Below are 19,082 nucleotides of genomic sequence, written 5' to 3'. Positions count from 1 at the left end.
GGGAGATGGATTCTACAGAAGCAACAAAAAAGGAATTAGTCAACGGGTTTTTGTTCTCTTTTTGGTACCAAAACGTGGAAAATCACTAGGATGATGCAATCAAGGAAGAAAGAAAATCCCAAGAGCAAGATAAATGCGAGGAGAAAGGATGATGGGACAACGGCAATGCGCAGGAGGTTTCAGATGGATACAAAAAATATTCAGCCCGGAAAGAAAGGAAGAAAGTGGGAGAAATCTGGTCGGCCGGGACACCGTGTTTAAGGTTTCCATGCAACCTCACAAATTCGGCGGCGGAATGTTCATGGCGGCGAGCAAACTGTACTCTTAACATGAAAAATCAAAGGATACAGTTCGAGAATGATGTTCGTAGATGATGATGCAAATCGTGCTACCATGCAAGCCGTGAAAGGCAAATCAGATGCGCTATTAGGGACCCAAAAGTCAACGTTCTAGACCGGAACTGGCTTTAATAATAATAATAATAATAATGAGAGGGAGTAGGTTAAAATGGTGTCGTTTAATTTTTTTTTAAATAAGAAATTAATCAAGTCAGTTGCTAGGTCAGTTTCTAGGCTGATTCAACTTTAGAAATCTCGTTGGAATCAAGTTTTGAATCTTAAATTTTTTTAAAAACATCATGTCAAACAAGTTTAACAACTCGGAAGCTTTTTAAGTTCTTGATAACATTAACATAAACCTTAACGATGCAATGCACGTAACTAAATTTGCAAACTTTGCACCATAATCCGGTTTTCACATGGATCAAAAGGGGGAAAAAAAATTTATATATATATATATCAGGATAAAGTGACGAAGAAAAAGCGTCCCATCGTGGGTGTGAGACTGAGTAGAGGTAGTGCTTCTGAGAAACAATTTCGTTGTATTGCTTCTGTAGAACAATTTCGTTGATGAACCGGCATTGCTTCTGCTGGAACAATTTCGTTCTTCTTATCTTTCACCAACCTTAACAAGAGCAAAGTAGAGGTCGTTTTCTACTCGGAAAGACCAAACCTGAATTCTATCTAGCCGAAGCAAATTACTTCTTCTCCTTAGAGAATTCCATTGAGTCATGAACACATATGATGAACTACCAGTACTGCCCTTCTCCTTAAACATGTTCCATTGCTTCAGATTCATGTCACTAACCATTTCCAAAGAGGGTTCAAGAATCTTCACTTTCAGACAATTACTATCTATAAGAGCCCTCTTCTCTTCATCTGTCAAGAAATTCTTAGCTATAACTTGTCTAAGAGGGATCGACAGACGATTGTTGCCATCGGTCACGTCAGTTGCATACAACTGTTTGTCCACCACCAACTCCACATCTTTGCCATTCATAGATGCAATTCTTTCTTTGACTTCTTGAGGCAACTCTGCTACTGGGCCAACACCACAGTTTGGCATCTCCTCCTTCAATCTCTTATTTGGCTTGCTGTGAGCATGGGATCGTTCGAATACGGTATCCTTTCTCAAGAACAAGTCTTGGTTCGATCCTTCGTCACTAACCGATCCTTCGTCACCAACCCCAGTCATAATTCCTTGTCTAAAACCATTCCTTTTATACCTCTCCGTAGAACAAGAAGGCCTCTCCTCGGAAGTTCTCTTCCTAGTAGTAAAGCCATCATGAACCTTGTCGGACATAGGCTCATTCACCTTATTAAATCTCCCCCTCAATATTCCTCCCCCGTTACTTGTCCCACCGCTCTTGGTAGCAGAACTGAGTAGCTTCTCTCCCGCAAACCTTTCTTTCTTCCTTAATTCAAAGTAATCAGCAGGCTTTTGAACAGCTTTCTCCCTCACCGGCCCGTCTATCTTTCCATCCCCCAGTATTGCATCCACTTTCTGTTTCTCCTCCCTCTTCTTTTGCTTGAGTTTCTTATAAGCAATATGGCAAACCGCCACTAAAGCATCAAAGCCAGTCACCTCAGCATCCATATCGATATTTCCGTCCTTCAAATCCTTTTCAGTCACAAACAAAACCTCCACCTCCTCCTCGCTTTCTTTCTTGCGTTCCTCGACTCTGGACGTTGAAGAATCAATGTTTTTCATGGTGACTAAGCTTTTGCTTCCTGTGTTTGAGCCTTGAAGCCTGCAGGAGTATTTATAAAGACAAGAGGGAGGGCATTGTACTTGATGTAAATTCTTGTCAGGATAGAGTTTGATTTGTGAGTAAATCCTTGTCAGAATATTATGAAGCTTTTACAGTCGTCAAGGTAGAAACCATAACGGAAAGGGAGAAAAAAAGAGTTTCGTTCCAAGTGGAAACCAAAAGCCTTTCCTGTTGGGATTTCTGTTACAACTGCTAACGACCATCCTACTCTTGTCACGTCGTCGTATAGCATTCTCGTGGGTAAATCTATAAAATATATAATTCGACAAATCCAAGTGAATGAAAAAAAAAGAAATAGCCAATCATAATTGTAGAAATATTTTAATTTAACATGTAATATAATGTGAGTATTTCGATTTTGAGTTTTAAATACATTGTATGTATGCGTTTGATTTTGATCGATTAGAAGTAAAATAAAACATGAAATTAATTATTTATTTAAGAAATAAAATAAAACGAATCAATAATCAGAAAAGGGAAAAAATCCGAAATTGATAAATTAATCAATATGTTTGAATATTTTAACTTCCAAAGATAGGAACTTAGCTCTCCTAGTCTGTTTCAAGTTCGATCTTCTTTCCTAGAGAAATGTCAAAGTCCAATCCTTAAGAAAAAGTGATCATATATTAACTAATTTATTACTTGATATATATGTTTTAATTATTTATTTGTTTCTCCACTTTCTTATACAAAAAAAGTAAATAAATAAAATTGATTCCCATGTCTCAATAATCCTAGATTTGTTCCTCTATTGAAGGGATTGATTAGACTTCACATGGGATTTGGATTCTTGCTGACCACCATTAAAGCTCTACGGATATGGAGCTTGTTGCTTTAAGGGATATTAGCCTTAATTCAAATTAGCCTACTAATTATTATATTTATTTGCGCATTAAGATTTTTTTCTTTTTGGTGTAATCTTTATAAACCATTGCTTATGTATGTTTATGTAAGCATAACTCTTTATCTACTGGGATTGAAACCTAACATGCATACCGATAACAAATTTTGCAAAGCTTTTGTTTAATCTGCGGTAAGCTTACTGCTCTTCTGTCCGTTGAAGGATGATGATGGGAAGCAATGCATCTGATTCGTTTAGAAAGTTGGGGAATAATCAAGATTTATCAGATTTTGTTTTTGGTGGTAATCAAATTACACCGTATCTCTACCCTCCCCAGCAAAGATGATTAATCACAGGAGAGGGTGAGTCTTCCTTATCAAAATAATTGTGTCCTCTTCTTTTATGTTTTGAGTGATTTATAATATTGGAGATGATCTTACAAATTTGCTGCAAGGACGGCTCCTTCATCATACCATTGTTTCCATATATTTCAGGGCACGCTACTCTGAATTCTGTTCTACAGATGCATAAATCTTCTTGAAATAGTGCAGATTGAAGAAATTTCAAATTATCGAAATGTTATAGCAGAAGTTGTAGGAAATCTTATGGTTATTGAAGCGTGTTGACGGACAGAATACCATCAGTCGCAAACATTGATCGAACACTGATTTCACACTTTGGTGCAAAAACAGATGGGCAAACTTCAACGAGGAAACGAGGGCAAAATTTCAGGGAGAAGCGAGGGCCTGGCTCCAGTGATCAGTTGACAAGTGGAAAAGGTGAGATGAACTCCTTATGTATATTTTGAAACAATTCATGGCTCTCTTCTATGTTAAAATCTATATATATATATATATATATATATATTTCTTTGTAAACTATTCCATGTTCTTTCATATTATTAACCAGAATTTTATCTTCTGTTACCGTGTTTGATTCTCGAGAACCAAGTCCCAAGGGCAAATAATAGCCGCCCTCTTTTGTTCTTGCAGTTTCTGTCAGCCTCCAGGTTTTGATTAAATGTGTTTTATTATTTTTTCAGCTGATCTGTACCACGACCTTATTCCTTCCTCGGAGTCTTCGGAAGAAGAAGAATAAGGCAATGCCATCGCAATATAAAAGCTAGAAGTAGTTCAAATGATCGATATAGTGGTGAAAGAAATGAGACACAGTTCATGTCAGACGTTATAGCCTAATTTTGTTATGGATTGATTCCTCTCTCTTCATTGTCTCTTCAGCTTTTTCTAGAATTGACTCTTTAGTAACTAAAAAGTTTTTGGACATTTATTATTATTATTATTATTATTGCATGCATGTTGATGTTATATATATTTACAAGTGCAAAAAATAAATATATATATATATATATATATATGTATGTATGTATGTGTGTGTGTGTTATTTCTTTTATACAGTGTTTTTTAATGTGTTTTGAGTTTATTTGAGCTAATTTGAAGTTATTTATGAGTTTAGCATGTCCAAAAAACTTTATAAGTTAATTGCTAAAAGATAAAAATTTATGCATTTTATGTTTTGGACCTTGCTACCTGTGACTAGTTTTTTATCATGTTATAATTTTAAACTGTGAATATGGGATGAATGAAAGTTAAAAGTACGCATATTAAGCTTTCTAGAAAGGTATTATGGGTAGAAATCCGAGTTCGTTTGGACCTCTAATCAAACCTGCAAAATCAGGTTGAAATCCTACTTGCAACAAAATTATCTACTTTCATAATATAGATTCAAATAAACATATTTTGAGCCTCGAATATCAAATTCATGTGATTCAAAAGCCGAAAATCATATACGCATCCAGAACTATAACTTTTATGAAGGATTCCAAATCAGACAAAATCTTTTTTGAAAGAAAAAAAATACAAACGCGATCTGAAGGAAAGAGATTGATCTCCTAATCTAATGAGAAAATTAACGGTGACGAGCATCTTACTACAGCTAAGAGTCTGACATAGAAATAGTGGGTCTTAAGATCCAAGAAATGTGAAAATCAAGCCTCTAACATTCCATGAATGAAAAAATATAGTTAAAATGTTCGGATATTCCGAGAAACCAAGTCAGAAACAAAGTCTAAGTTACAGCAGAGTCTAAATTACAGTAGAATTGTGACAACAACAAGATCAATTTTCAACACAAATTCTAAAGGATTTAACTAATTTTAATGACTAGATAAAGAAGAAGGAATTAAGTAATATTAAGTATCCCTAATCAAAAGAAGAATCCTAACAAAAAACAGCAGCTAAGAGAAATAATAAAGGAAGTAAATCATGGTAGAAACAACCCCTCTTCTTCTTCTCTAAAACATTTTTTTCTCTCTATTTTTTGTTAATCTTTCAGTAATTAAGAACTAAACTTTAGCTTTCGGTTCAGAGGAGTTTTGTTCTATTATTGTTTTAGATTGTGAGAAAGGATGTTTATAACTTTATTTCTGGACATTCAAGTACTTATTTTGCCTGAATTCGGTATGTAAGCTATTGTTTTTATTTAAGCTTTTTGAATGGTTTTTACGGTAAATATGTTTTTTTATGTGAATTTTTCAATCCGTAATTGTTGATTTGAATCAAGAAGAAGAAAAATAAATAAATTAGGTTGATTTAACTTTTATGTTAAAAGAATAAGACAATTAAAAATCATTAAGCTTTTTAACGATAATTTAGAATACTTGATTCATTTTTTTTATTTTTGCTTTTAAGGCTTTTGTCATCTGAATATAAAAATTGTTTTTCAATCTTTAAATTGAATTGACATTAAGAAATTAATTGGGGGCTTTTATAATTAATTCAATCTCATTTTCGATATTCCTTGTTTAAAGAAATTTAGGTATTTGCTTAAATTAGAATAATATTTATTTTTCTTTGATGATCAATCTACTTTGTTGAATATACAAATTAAATCACTTTTAAACCAAGCATGTAACACTGAATTATCTTTTAAGTTTTTTTTTCAAAATTTTAATTTTCCTTAAATTTCTTATTAAATCTCCCGTTTTTTTTTTTAGTCTATTATAGAAAAATTAAATGAAATTTTTTTTAGTGAGCCAAGACCACAGTTTGGCATCTCCTCCTTCAATCTCTTATTTGGCTTGCTGTGAGCGTGGGATCGTTTGAAAACGGTATCCTTTCTCAAGAACAAGTCTTGGTTCGATCCTTCTTCACTAACCCCAGTCATAATTCCTTGTCTAAAACCATTCCTTTTATACCTCTACGCAGAACAAGAAGGCCTCTCCTCAGAAGTTCTCTTTCTAATAGTAAAACCACCGTGAACCTGGTCGGACATAGGCTCATTCACCTTATCAAATCTCCGCCTCAATATTGCTCCCCCGTTACCAGCTGTCCCACCGCTCTTGTTAGCAGAACTGAGTAGCCTCTCTCCCGCCGCTCTTGGTAGCAGAACTGAGTAGCTTCTCTCCCGCAATCCTTTCTTTCTTCTTTAATTCAAAGTAACCAGCAGGCTTTTGAACAGCTTTCTCCCTCACCGGCCCGTCTATCTTTCCATCCCCCAGTATTGCATCCACTTTCTGTTTCTCCTCCCTCTTCGTTTGCTCGAGTTTCTTATAAGCAATATGGCAAACCGCCACTAAAGCATCAAAGCCAGTCATCCTTTTCAGGCACAAACAAAACATCCTCCAGCCTCCTCGCTTTCTTTCTTGCGTTCTTCGACTCTGGATGTTGAAGAATCAATGTTTACAGGAGGGCATCGAAGAGAAGGAGCAAACAAACAAAAGATCAATCTTTTTATGCAGATTCAGCTTTTGTTTCCCATGCTTGAGACTTGAAGCATGCAGGAATATTAAAAGGATCTGTAACTGCTTATTTCAGCTATAACTAGCTTTACAGTTTATTATAGAATGCAAATTCTTGTATAGTTTATGCTCATGCATGACAGATTTTACTGAAATTATTAAATGCTACGACCAGGGACGGATATCCAATTTCAGCAGGTGCAAAATAATACAAGTATATAATTAAATTTATTAAGATTCAAAATATCCAGAAATTATAAGCTTTGGATGTAAAATTCAAAAATTTACATATATTATATAAAAAAAATTACTCTATAAAATTCAATATTTTTATAATTCACAATTGCTCTTTACGAGACTTCACAGGTTGAAAACATTGTTGAATCTTCTCATTATCATATTTTCAAAATTATTATTTTTTTAATTTAAATAATCATACAACCAATCATTCTCATAACTAACCATAAATTATTTATTTTAACCAATTAACACATAACCATAAGTTATTTATTTCATCAATTACTCATATTTTTTTTCAAACTATATTGAAAATTAAACTACAACTAAAAAACAAAATTAAATTTATTTTAATCTTCATCAACACAACAAAACATACTAAATACACGTAACTAACAAAAATTTACTTTGGTTCAAAAAGTTCTCATTTGCCCCTCTTAAACAGTTGACCCTACTTTCATCATATACACTCAATTTGTTTCTTCAATTATGTTTATTTAAAGTAATTTACATCTTATTTCATTCCAATAACATCACAATTTCACTTTTTTCCCCTTTAACATTTAAGAATCATAATTCAAATTTTAAGATTTTTGCATAAATTTTGTTCAAATCTTTACTACAACTTGTACAATCAAGTTTATAATGTCTTACTTGATAATAATATGAACTTCGAATGTTAACCAAATTCCTAGAGAGTTAGATTTGTGTTCAATACTCACTCATTCAATATCTATCTTTTTTAAAATATGTGTTACTCTCCAATGTTTAGTGAAGAAGCTCTCAATTTTTTTTTCTTTTCTAATTTTTTTTCAGATCTAGCCAGCAATTTACATGGGCAAGGAGAAGTTAAATTTCTAGTTTTCCATCTTATTTATAAAAATATCTATTAAACAATCTATCAGTTATTTTATCAAGTTCTCATAAATTTTTTTATTATTATTTTTTATTTTTATCATTTGTTTTCTTCACAAACTTACTATAGTTTTACAGTAACATTACTAAATTTTAACCTAGATTTCTATCTATATTCTTTCATACAATTCTTTCTTAACTTTTATTTCTCATTTCCATTATAATTCCTTAGGGATTTTTTTTTCATTCTCAAAACGCATCTATTTTTAAGTTTTTCTTAATTTTTCTATTCGTTGAAACCATTACCGGTTTCTACATGATACATGCTTCATTTAATTTTTATTTTTATTTTTATTTTTTGGCAGTTTAGGCAAGTGCTCACATTGCCCACATGCTGGATCCATCCATGGCTATATGAAGTCCTTCAAGTTATGGTCGGCTTCTGTGCTTCTTCCACTCATTTCGGTACTGCTTTCTAAGCTCTCCTTGATTATCCCACTGGGATGTATGTATTCCTGTATGTTTTATGCCATTTCTGTCTTCTTTCTGTTCTCGCTTATCTTTTTGTTAGCTTCAGAGTTCTCTGCAGGCAACCATTTCCAGCTTCTTTCTGTTCTCATCGTGTTTGACGGTTCAAAGACAAGGATAGCATAGACTGAAATATTAACAGGGACATGCATGGATCGCCAGCGTGCTCGTTTCCTTCTCAACCTTAGGAAGGACATAGGGAGAAGACATGAAATAGATTCATCAAACACAAATAATGAAATGGAACGTTTCCTTTTCTAAATATCATGGAGCAGTGATGATTAGAATAGTTTGGACACCATAACAAATATAGTGGAAGCAACAGTAGAGGGAATACAATATTTTCATTTCATAAGATATATGAACAGCTACAACCCTTTCTTGCTTCCTCAACTTATTCAACACAACCCTATGTACAGCACTGCCTGGCCATTTTGTTCTACTCTGAGGAGGTTATTACAGCATATAAGAGATCAACTACGTGGCGCGAGTTGGGGGTCTAGTTTATTTAACAATAGTTGCTTAGTTTTCTGCCAAATCTATTTTCCAGGCTTATGCTAATATTACTCATTTCTTCCATTGCTGCATGGGAGTATTTCGCTTCTACTTTCTTTTTTTCCTTTTCATGAATTAGTTGGTAGTTATTGCCTCTTGGAAACATCGCATTCTTCAGTCTTTGCAAACCTTCCTCGGATCCTTGGTTGAGAGTCTGCAAGAGCCTTCCTGCAAGCATACTGAAACAAACATATTGTGAGTTGAATCCAGTGTGCATGGAAAATCAGGAATGGATTCATCTCACCAAGTATGATCTGAGTTATGCAAGTTTTGATGCCTTTTATAAGCAGACCCCTTTGATTTTAAAACACAGGCAATGAGTGACTGAATTTTCACGTGGCTGGTACTTTTATTTGAAGTTCGGGCAAGTCAGAAAGTAAATATACAACAAATCAACAATAATACTTAATTATTTACCTTTATTTTCCTGCCAAAGTTCCTCTTTGTCTTCTTATTCCTGTACCTTGAAAGCTTTTGCCGGCGGTCCTCAGCAGAGCAGTTGTTGATAATCAATGGTCGGTCAAGAGTAGAATGGATAAGGCTCGTATCACCGTTACCAAGTGTCTGTCATAAAAACTCAGTATCAATGACTCAGCCCCATCCTGTGCAAATGGCCAGAAGCATCTAAACAATTCTCAGTCCGTAGACTTCATTATTGAGCATATTCATGCTTGGTGCTGAATTGCATAGAAATGTTCCACTGGAATCTGGTGGATTATCCGAGAGAAATGATAAAGGAAAATAGAACTAAAACTGAAAATAAAAGCAACAGATTCTGCTTTGGAAGTAGTGGATATTGTCGTTCTTCATCTACAGTTCCATTTTACGTGGGAAAAAATTTGATTGAATTCTTGATAAAGGCACCAAGAGAAAGGTGTCAGTTATCTGTCCAACCGGAAGGGCTAACAGGAGCAGCAACATTATGGAACAATACTAATAAAGAAAAGCTGGGAGTTCGAAGCGATTCATGTCAGTGGCTTGACTTGCAACAATATCAGAACTTATGACTACATTTTTTTCAGAAACAATAAAAAAGCACCACAAGCAGACAGAGAATCCTTGTGCAGAGTTAACTGCCAAGAAATGATTCTTTTCAGGTAAAGGTCTATGTTTTCTGCCACATACAAGGAGGATCTAAGCAGACGAGAAAATCATTCAAAAGTGCAATAAAGGCCTATAATCAAATACACACAGAAGTACCATAATCGATTTGATCTAACCTTTATATCTCCTTCGCTGTATGCTCTCCTCATTCCATAAGCATTTTCAAAATCAATTCCAGGGAAATCCAGAAAACTTGGCTTCACTGCAGCACCATGCAGCCACTCCACTGACCTCAAACATCCTGAGCTGACACTTTTTAATAGTGCAGCATCAGGGAGCAATTTGTTTTCTTGAATGTTGTTTTCATCAGTCCTCACAATAGGAATCTTGATATCCAGAAGCTCTGCAAGTGATGGTGTTTCCATGGCTTCTTTTTCCATGATGTCCTTCTTGCATTCATAGAAAACCTCATTCAGAAGCTGCTCATTTTGAATGGATTCAATATCTGCCACCTTAAATCCTTGTGAAGAAATGACTTCTTCCCCACAGGAGATCATTGAAATGGCTGCTGTCATGGGATCAATGACCACAAGTGGCTCTTCAATGATTGGTTCAGGTGCTTTGAACAGATCCCCCTCGCCTCCCAGATCATATTCTGATATGGTGGTCTGAAGTAGGTTGCTCTACATTAGACAAGGTTGTCAGCAACAAACGAGATGAAATAGGAAAATTAGGTATAGAGTAAATATTGATCTAAACACTTCACCAATTATGTTAGCCTCAGTCTTAAGGTATTCTTAAATAGGTTGAAAATAAAGTCTTGTTATATGTTACAGCTCAATCTGGTAAAAGTGCTGATATGACACCACCTTTTCCCTCGTTCCCCCTCCCAGAAAGAGTGGTGAACACGTCTATACATCAGTAAATACATGCACAAGTACATAGATACAGAAGCTGTAAACATGCATTTTCGAGGAAATCCTACAGATTTTTAAAAATATGTTAAAGTGATGAATCACTTGATTAATTCCAAAAACCATACACGATTCAAAGTTTTCTGAGATTTTATTTATTGAATTTTGTTGATTAGCTTTTCTTTGTTATTTTCTAGTTTGTATCTTTGAATGCTTAGTTTTTTCACCTTTGTATCAGAACTATTCTGTTTTTAGTTGCTTTTTGTTTAGTTGATAATTTCAATAACCAAATAAGAAACCATGTAATCATGGTCTTTCAGTAGAGTTGAATGTGTTAAGTTTCCTAAATAAACCCATAAATATATGTTAAAATCACAATTCTCACCAATTCTTGAAAACAAACCAAATTTATGTTGTTCTTGCATGTATTGTTTTAGTTTGTGATGCAAAAGTTCTTTTAAATTTGTTGAGATTAAACCACTGAACCAAATTGAGACTTCTTTGAGTGAAATAACAAATTGAGAGACAAATCCAACAAATCCTATAATTAGGGTTCAAGAATTCCTCCAAAGAAAAGAGCAAAAGAAGAGTCCTCATTGTAACTTGTTAAGACCAAATTTTCAAGACAGATTAAGTGATTTCTTTATGAGAAGAACACTAAACAGCTCAACCTGAGTAAAGATCCTTTAAATGGCTGAACACCTATGACTCAAATATCACAAACTTATTTGCATAAATATCAACCACTTTTAGCAAAAGCAAAGGTCTAATGAAACTCTTTCAAGGCTAATTTTCTTTTAACCTCCTTTATCCAAGTTCTATTTCAACATCCAACAGAAAGAGAAAGTCAGCAAAAAAAAATTAAAAAAATTAGAGGTGGAGAATGCTTTCTCTTTCTCCACTTTCCAAACTTTTTCCCCTTCTTTATGCTAAAAAAATAAAACAAGACTTTTTTCATATTTTAACTCTCTTAGTTAGTGGATCAAAATGCCAACAAAAATCTAAGTATTGGTTCACCATCACACAATTGGAGCGAGAAAATAGAAGAAAGCTTAGAGAACACGTTCTTTGAAACTATGAAATCATTTTCCCTTTTGTAGTCTTTCTTTTGCTCTATGTTCTGGATTCAACATGTAAAGAGAAAACAGTTATTGTTTCCATTTTAGCCCTATTTGGTTGCTTAGTAAAGGTGGAGAACAAAACCTAAAGACATTCACACTTGTCTAAATAAGCACAAGCCCACTAGCATAAAAGACAAAGCTTAAAAAAAATCAGTATTTTCCTCCATGTTCTCAACAACCAAACAGAGGAGGAATAGACACAAACATCAAGAAGACAAGTTCCACTGAAAAAATCAAGTCCTCGAGATCGAGACTTTGAACTTTCAATATGAAGTTTCACAAAGAACCAAGAAAAATATGAACTTTAAATTGGGTTTCCATACAAAAACATAGATATTTCCTACCGATGCACCCCATTTTCTCAGAAACCAGACAGAGCAGGTTAGAGCAGAAAGCAAACACCAAATCGAAGTACACAAAAACGACAGCTCGAAACTCTAAAACAACCAAAGCCCAGTTCGGAACGGATCAAATTAATGCAGATCACTCAAGTAGACAAAGAGAAGAGAGCCAAAACACACCGTGAAAGAGGCATATAAGTGCAAACAAAAACAAGTAAAACAAAGAGAAAATAGAGTACCATTGAAGCATTGGTCTTTTGGCACTTGCAATACTCTTCAAGTTGTTGAATATCTTGAGAGAAATCCTGCATATAGGGAAACAATAGCCACGTCTCTGCATACATTTTTGTCTAAAATTGCAATCACTCTGTTTTTCCAAATCTTGAAACAGAGAAGAAACAGAGCAAAAGGTAGAAATCACCTCTTGCAAAACAGAGTAACCTAAAAACACAACACTAGCTAGCTTAGGACTGCTGAAAAGCAGGCAGCCAAAATGCAACAGAGAGAGAGAGAGAGAGAGAGAGAGAATGGTCCTGTTTTGGCCTTTGATTCAAGACAAGAAGGAAAGGGAATATATATATATGTAATAATCATATGGATGGGGAATTAATAATTAATTTCTTAAAATACAAAATCAAAATAGATGATGTAGGATATAGTAGGTTTGATAATAAAGACAATGTGTAAAACGACATTACAAAAAGATATTAATGATTTACTGCGTCGCTAGACATATATTTCTATTTATTGAAATAGTATTTTTACAGTTTTATTCTTATAGAAAAAAATAGTTAGGCTTGTAATTAGGGACACAATTATCTTTTTCAACCTATTAGTTTTTATATTTTAAAAAAAATAATAATTTTTTTTTTAAATTATTTATTTTGTGTGTTTTCAATATGTTGATGTTAAATATAATTTTTTTTAAAATAAAAAAATTTATTTTAATGCATTTCTGAATGAGAAGTAATTCCTATCACACTTTCATATATTTATTTTAAATGGTTTATTAATTATTGAAAAATTAATTGAAGGCATTTTGATTTAGTAACCTTCTTTTAATATTGTTAAATAATTGATTTACGTTTAAGAGCAAAAAAATGTAAAGCTTTCGTAAGAGAACTTTTCAGTCATTTCCAAAAAATTTACACAATTAAGTTACGATCATACTCCTTGAAAGAAAAATAAAATGAACATGTAGGGGGGCTTCTAAACGTCTTTTCCTTTTAAAAAACAATGAAACTTCAAAACTACCTTTAGAATCCATAAAAAATTAGGTTAGTTTCAAAGGTATCTTTTTCTTTTTCTTTTGGTTTTGTTGCTATTGTTTAGTCTGATTAATAATTATTTAATAATTTTATGCTATTAAATATTATTAAGAAAACATTGTTAGCTTTTAATGCCTTTTGATTTTTTTTTATAAATTTTATCTTTGGGCATTTTATTCAATTTGATTTTTTAATTCAATTTGGTTCCTTTACTTTTGATTTCTCTATTTTTGTGTTTTATACTTTTCTTGATTATTATTTATTTGCAAGTTCATCCCTTCCAATTTTATTGCATTTGTTTTTAATCCGAATTGGTCTCTTTCATTTTGTTTTAATACCATATTTGGTTTGCATTGTTTGGGTTTCTAATTGTTTTACAGTTGTATATTTTACTTTATTATTTTTTTATGGTTTCCTTCCAACAAGGTAATCCGTTATTGAATTTTTTTTTTTTTTGAATTCATAATTTGACATTTTATTGTTAAGTTCTTAGATTCATTTTTTGTTTCACTTTCCTTTCTTGTGTTATCTCAATTTCATATCTTGAGTAATAGGTTAGTCAAGTTAACTATATTGGACTTGGATTTTTTTTCTCAATTTATTTTTATAGTTTTATTTTTTCAACATTAAATTATTGGCTCTTGACCTATGTGATTTTTTCAATATTCTTTTCACTGCGTTATCCTGAGTGCAAGTTAGTCAAGTTAACCCGGGTTAACTTATATTTTTCTTACTCGATTATTTTTATTTAACTTTAATATCTCGATGATTTTGTTGTCCCGTGATTTTAAAGTTTTGAGTTTTTATATCTTAAAAACATTATCATGATCATTCTATAATTTAGTTGTTTTTAACATTTACCCTTTATATTTTAAAAAATTATAATTTATATTTTAATGATTTTGATGAGTGTAAAATATAATAATCTTGAAACATTTGGCAGAATTCTTTTACGCTAGCCCACTGCCCACAGGATTTCACCTAATGGAATCGTTTTCAAGTCAGCCTAGATCCAAACCTAGAGAAGAAAGTTAGGCAAAAAACGGTCAACCGAAGATACCACTACAAACAAGGCGTCTCTAGTTGTAGTTAAAATTATCGTTGCTCAAAAAAGATAGGGTTTTTTTTTTTAATATTACTATTATTCTTTTTCTATTTTTAGTTTAGAGTAATGGGAGCAGGTATTTTCTTTCAAGCTTGTAAACTACCACTCACTTGCACTCCTTTTAAACTCGTCCATGACCGACATGTTCATCAGCAAACCCTAAATTAGTCCAAGTTAATTTAATTATCAATGTGTTAATTTTTTATTTTTGTTAAAATAACAATGTTTAGGTTTTCTAATAAAAAATATATTTTTTCTAGAGATTCACACTCTTAACCATGATCTGGATCAAGATCCAGTTAGATTTTAAAACCATACTAACTAATAATTAATAAATTAAATTCAAATCATTGAGTGAATTTATATGTTTTGATGATCACTTTAAAATTGACTAGTGTAATACATCATGACAACAAGCATATGAAATTTTTGTGAGTTGTTTCTTTAATTGATAAGTGGATTTGCTTTGTTAGTTATTATCTTATTTTAAGATCTAAAAGGAGATAATTAAAAAAAATCTCATAGAAAAATCAAATCAAATATAAATTTTTTAAAAAAAAAATTAACAAGAAAATCAATTTCAACACACAAAAACTGATTCGAGAATGAAACTAAAATAAAACTGATACACAAGTTTTATTAAAATATAAAAAAGTAATTCTAAGTTCAACCTTTTGTGGTTATCAAAAGCAAAGTTACTCATCCATTGAAGGTTTAATTAGGGCATGAAGGAAAGGTCTGTTGCCGCCATGAAAAACACAGTTTTCACCATGAGCCCTATATATATTAACTTCAACTAGGCATGAAAAAAAAAAAAAAAAAAAAAAAAACCTAGCTCCTCCGTCATGTCATGCCTCATACTCCACTTGTTAAATATTTAACCTAAAATAATTATCTTTTGAATAATTGTGTTACGTATCCATAATTACTCAAATATTATTGGTTATCAGTGATCAAGGATGATATAATCAAATGTTAGAATATAATCTAGGAACGAAGAAGAAGAGGATAATTTAAGAAATTATTGTCAAGAGAATCCCATATATATGGTGCACTCAGTTTCTAGTGAGTTAAATACTGCCCATCAGCAAGTTACATTTAAGAATAATATTATTTTTGGAGATTATAGTGTAGGATAATAATTAATAACATGCAAACAGGGTAAAGCATGCCAAAAAAGGCATATCTATATATTACTCCTTACGATCATATGATCATAGACGGTACCCATCGAGGCAGCTAAAATGTAAAGCTTTTTTTATTATTATTTAATTAAGCGCTCTCTCTCTCTCTCTCTCTTTATTGTTTCTCTCATTTTTTTTTATTTTAGCTTTTTTTTTTATCCTCTATTTTTTTCTTCAACAGTTACCAAGGTTACTATGAATTGAATTATATAGAACAATTCTTACATGAAAAAAGAGTTATAAGATTTTTTTTATTGTTAATTTCATTTTTTTTTCTCGATTTTTTCCTTATATTTTTTTAATGGGCAAGCTGACCTGATCATATTAAGGCAATTCCAGCATGATTTAATTTTAAATTCAGGGTAGGCAAGAAGTTGAGTTGTAATTTTTTTTTTTTCATATCATGTTTCCCTCAATTTCATCATTATATTTTGTTTATCAATCGCATGAGTCGTCTCTAGATCGTCTAAGTTAACTGAATTATGTCAAGACAACTTTTATATAATTTAATTTTAAGTTGAGATTAAATTAAAATTTAGATCGGGAGATTTCAAGATTAATACGTTGAGACAAATTTAATAACAATATAAAATAATTATGTATGACATAAATATTTGTTCTTACATTAAAAAAAATCTTAATCTAAATTATAGCATAACACAAACCATTAAACTAGTTAGTTCTATTGTATTATGGAGATTATAAATATCTAAAAAAGAATTTATTTATCGTTGAATTTGAGAGAATAGTTTATTATTGATATATATATATATATATATATATATATATATATATATATATATATTGGAAAGAGTGCAATTTAAGTTACCACTTGGTTTCTTCATTTCAAGTTTCAACCTTATCATAAAGGCCATAGATCATAGATGTGTAGTCCTTCACGGGAAGAAAAAGAAGAAGAATATGTAATTTATATGTTAATTAATTAAAATGGAAGATCGAATGAGATTTGTTGGTTTCTAGCACAAGAAATACTTAATGTGGTGACTTTTATGCTATATACTATGGTTTTGATCGATGTATTTGCAGCATATGACAGCGTACGACCCCCGTGCGCCCTCCTCCCACTCAGAGCTTCTGTATAAAACCACAGAAGTGCACGCTTCGAAATGCAAAACAATCATCAAAAGATATTTTCTAAAAAGATATATTATTTTAAGCTGTAAAAGACAAAAAAAAAAAAAAAAAAAAAGAGAGAGGGAGAGATGGAAAATAAAATAATATTAGCTGTAAAAGAAAAGAAAGTGTAGATAGATTCTGCATTCCAATTTGATCAAATTATTCAAATTCTCTTTCAATATATTCCTCCACATTGCAATTTGATTTTAAATAATTATTATTTCTCAATTTCCAACCTATCTTTTTATCTATTTCTCGCATTTAAAAGTATGTTTGAAAATATAATAGATATTATTTTCCAAAGTATTTTTTATTAAAAATATATCAAAATAATATATTTTAAAAAAAAATTATTTTTGATATCAGCATATTAAAACAATTTAAAACATTTATTTAAAATTAAAAAAAAAATCAAGAACGCAATTCTGCGCAGACATTAAAACATAAAGCGAAGGAAGGATCAGCGTTGCAAAAGCAATGACATGGAACCTGAAAGCAAGACTTCAAGCAATGTTGAGTGTAAAAAAGGAGAAGTTCTATAGGCTAGAATCATGCATTTGATCCAAGCAATGCAGGTCATGCTTAGCACAAAGTGTAACAAATAAGGGAAAACCTCATTAAATATCATCTCCGACATATATAGTAAGAAACTATCTCAATTGGATCGCTAATTTCTAAAGATAAAATCACATCAAATGATGTTTGAATGCATACAATTTTAAAAAACTTCACTGAATAGAACGAAGAGACCCAATAAAAAAATATATGATACAATTAATGCTGGTTCAATTGAAAATTATTATTATTATTATTATCAAATATCAGTAAGGATGAAAAGACCCAATAAAAAAAATAAATAATAGGATCAATTAAAAAATATTATTATCAAATATACATACATATATATATATATATATAGATAAAAAGACCCAAAAAATAAGATTTAGGGAGATTTTAGTGAGGGGGCATATCATGCAAACTAACCTCCAAAGAGTTTGCTTTCGTATAGCAGCAATTCATGCATGGAACTTTGGTCTACTTTACAAGAGACTATTGTTGTGAAAGCAAGATTCTGAATAGCAACGCCCATTTCGAGACTTGTCTTTCACAAGTGTAGTTGTGAAGTTCATTATTGAGGTCAAAAATAACTTTCTATTTTAGAAGAAAATTCATGGGAGGAATATATATGGAGTTGGGGTGTAAAGTTGTAAAAGATGCAAGAGAATTTCAACCCATAATGCCTTGAAAAGAAAGAATAATGAAGTGCATGTACGCTTTCTCCTTTTAGCAATTAGTTGTAAGCAATGTACACTTTATGACTGGAAAAACGAGAAAAAAACCACTTCACAAAAATAAATAAAAATAAAAAAAGAAAAGAAAAGAAGAAGATAAAATCCTTAAATTTCCACATTAGGAACGAAGAATTCTATGGAAAAAAACCCTCTCCGTGTTAGGTCGTGCTTCCACCTGCAGGGTAATTTTAGTTCAGTTATAAAAAATATTAAAATGATGTTTTTTATTTAAAAACTATAAACCGACACTAAGTTATTTTCGGAAGAAAAGTCTTGACAATGGAAACATTTTTTCTCTGATGAGTTAAAGGAATTCGATTGGTGATGGAGGTGCTAAAGGTTCGGAATCAAAATTGGGCAAGAGCTAGACAGAAGTGAACAGGATGGAACATTTTTAAAATAAGTAAAAAAAAAACAGCTGGAGAGGATTGTCACCTATGGTGACTTGGTCTTTCTTGACAAAATATATAGGAATGGGAAAATGCTGTGGTATAATACTAGGTGGGCCACATCCAGACGGTCCAGATTAACATTCTTATATGGGTCCTCTTAAAATTTAATTTTGATTCTTGTTTTATCACCTGCCCATGTAATTAATAACCATAGCCATCTAGGTGGTGGCCTAGTTGTAAAAGCTTGAAACCAAGAAATTTGTTTCCTCTGTGGTCTCAGGTTTGAATTCTAAGTTGCTCATATGATGGCCACTGGAGACTTACATGGTCGTTAACTTCAGGGCCTGTGGGATTAGTCGAGGTACACGCAAGCTGACCTGGACACCTATGTTAAACTAAAA

General features: G+C 32.1%; 1 protein-coding gene across 2 annotated transcripts; it reads right to left on the bottom strand.

Annotated features, from left to right (window-relative positions):
• Positions 1 to 8,653: 8,653 nt before the first annotated feature.
• LOC118057230 (uncharacterized) lies at positions 8,654 to 12,864 on the bottom strand. Of its 2 annotated transcripts, XM_035069745.2 has the most exons (4): positions 12,543 to 12,860; positions 10,104 to 10,610; positions 9,301 to 9,447; positions 8,654 to 9,062 (listed from the first exon to the last, which is right to left on the bottom strand). In XM_035069745.2, the coding sequence occupies exons 1-4, from the start codon at positions 12,645 to 12,647 to the stop codon at positions 8,970 to 8,972; spliced, it is 852 nt and encodes a 283-aa protein (XP_034925636.1). In that variant the 5' UTR covers positions 12,648 to 12,860; the 3' UTR covers positions 8,654 to 8,969. The 2 variants fall into 2 exon arrangements, with proteins under 2 accessions (XP_034925636.1, XP_034925637.1); XM_035069746.2 differs by lacking the exon at positions 8,654 to 9,062 and having other exon boundaries at positions 9,307 to 9,485; positions 12,543 to 12,864.
• Positions 12,865 to 19,082: the final 6,218 nt, after the last annotated feature.

This window comes from Populus alba, chromosome 15 (genome assembly GCF_005239225.2).
Source record: "Populus alba chromosome 15, ASM523922v2, whole genome shotgun sequence".
Lineage (NCBI taxonomy): Eukaryota > Viridiplantae > Streptophyta > Magnoliopsida > Malpighiales > Salicaceae > Populus > Populus alba.
Note: the sequence above shows the minus strand (reverse complement) of the source record. Positions and strands in the feature narration are given on the sequence as shown.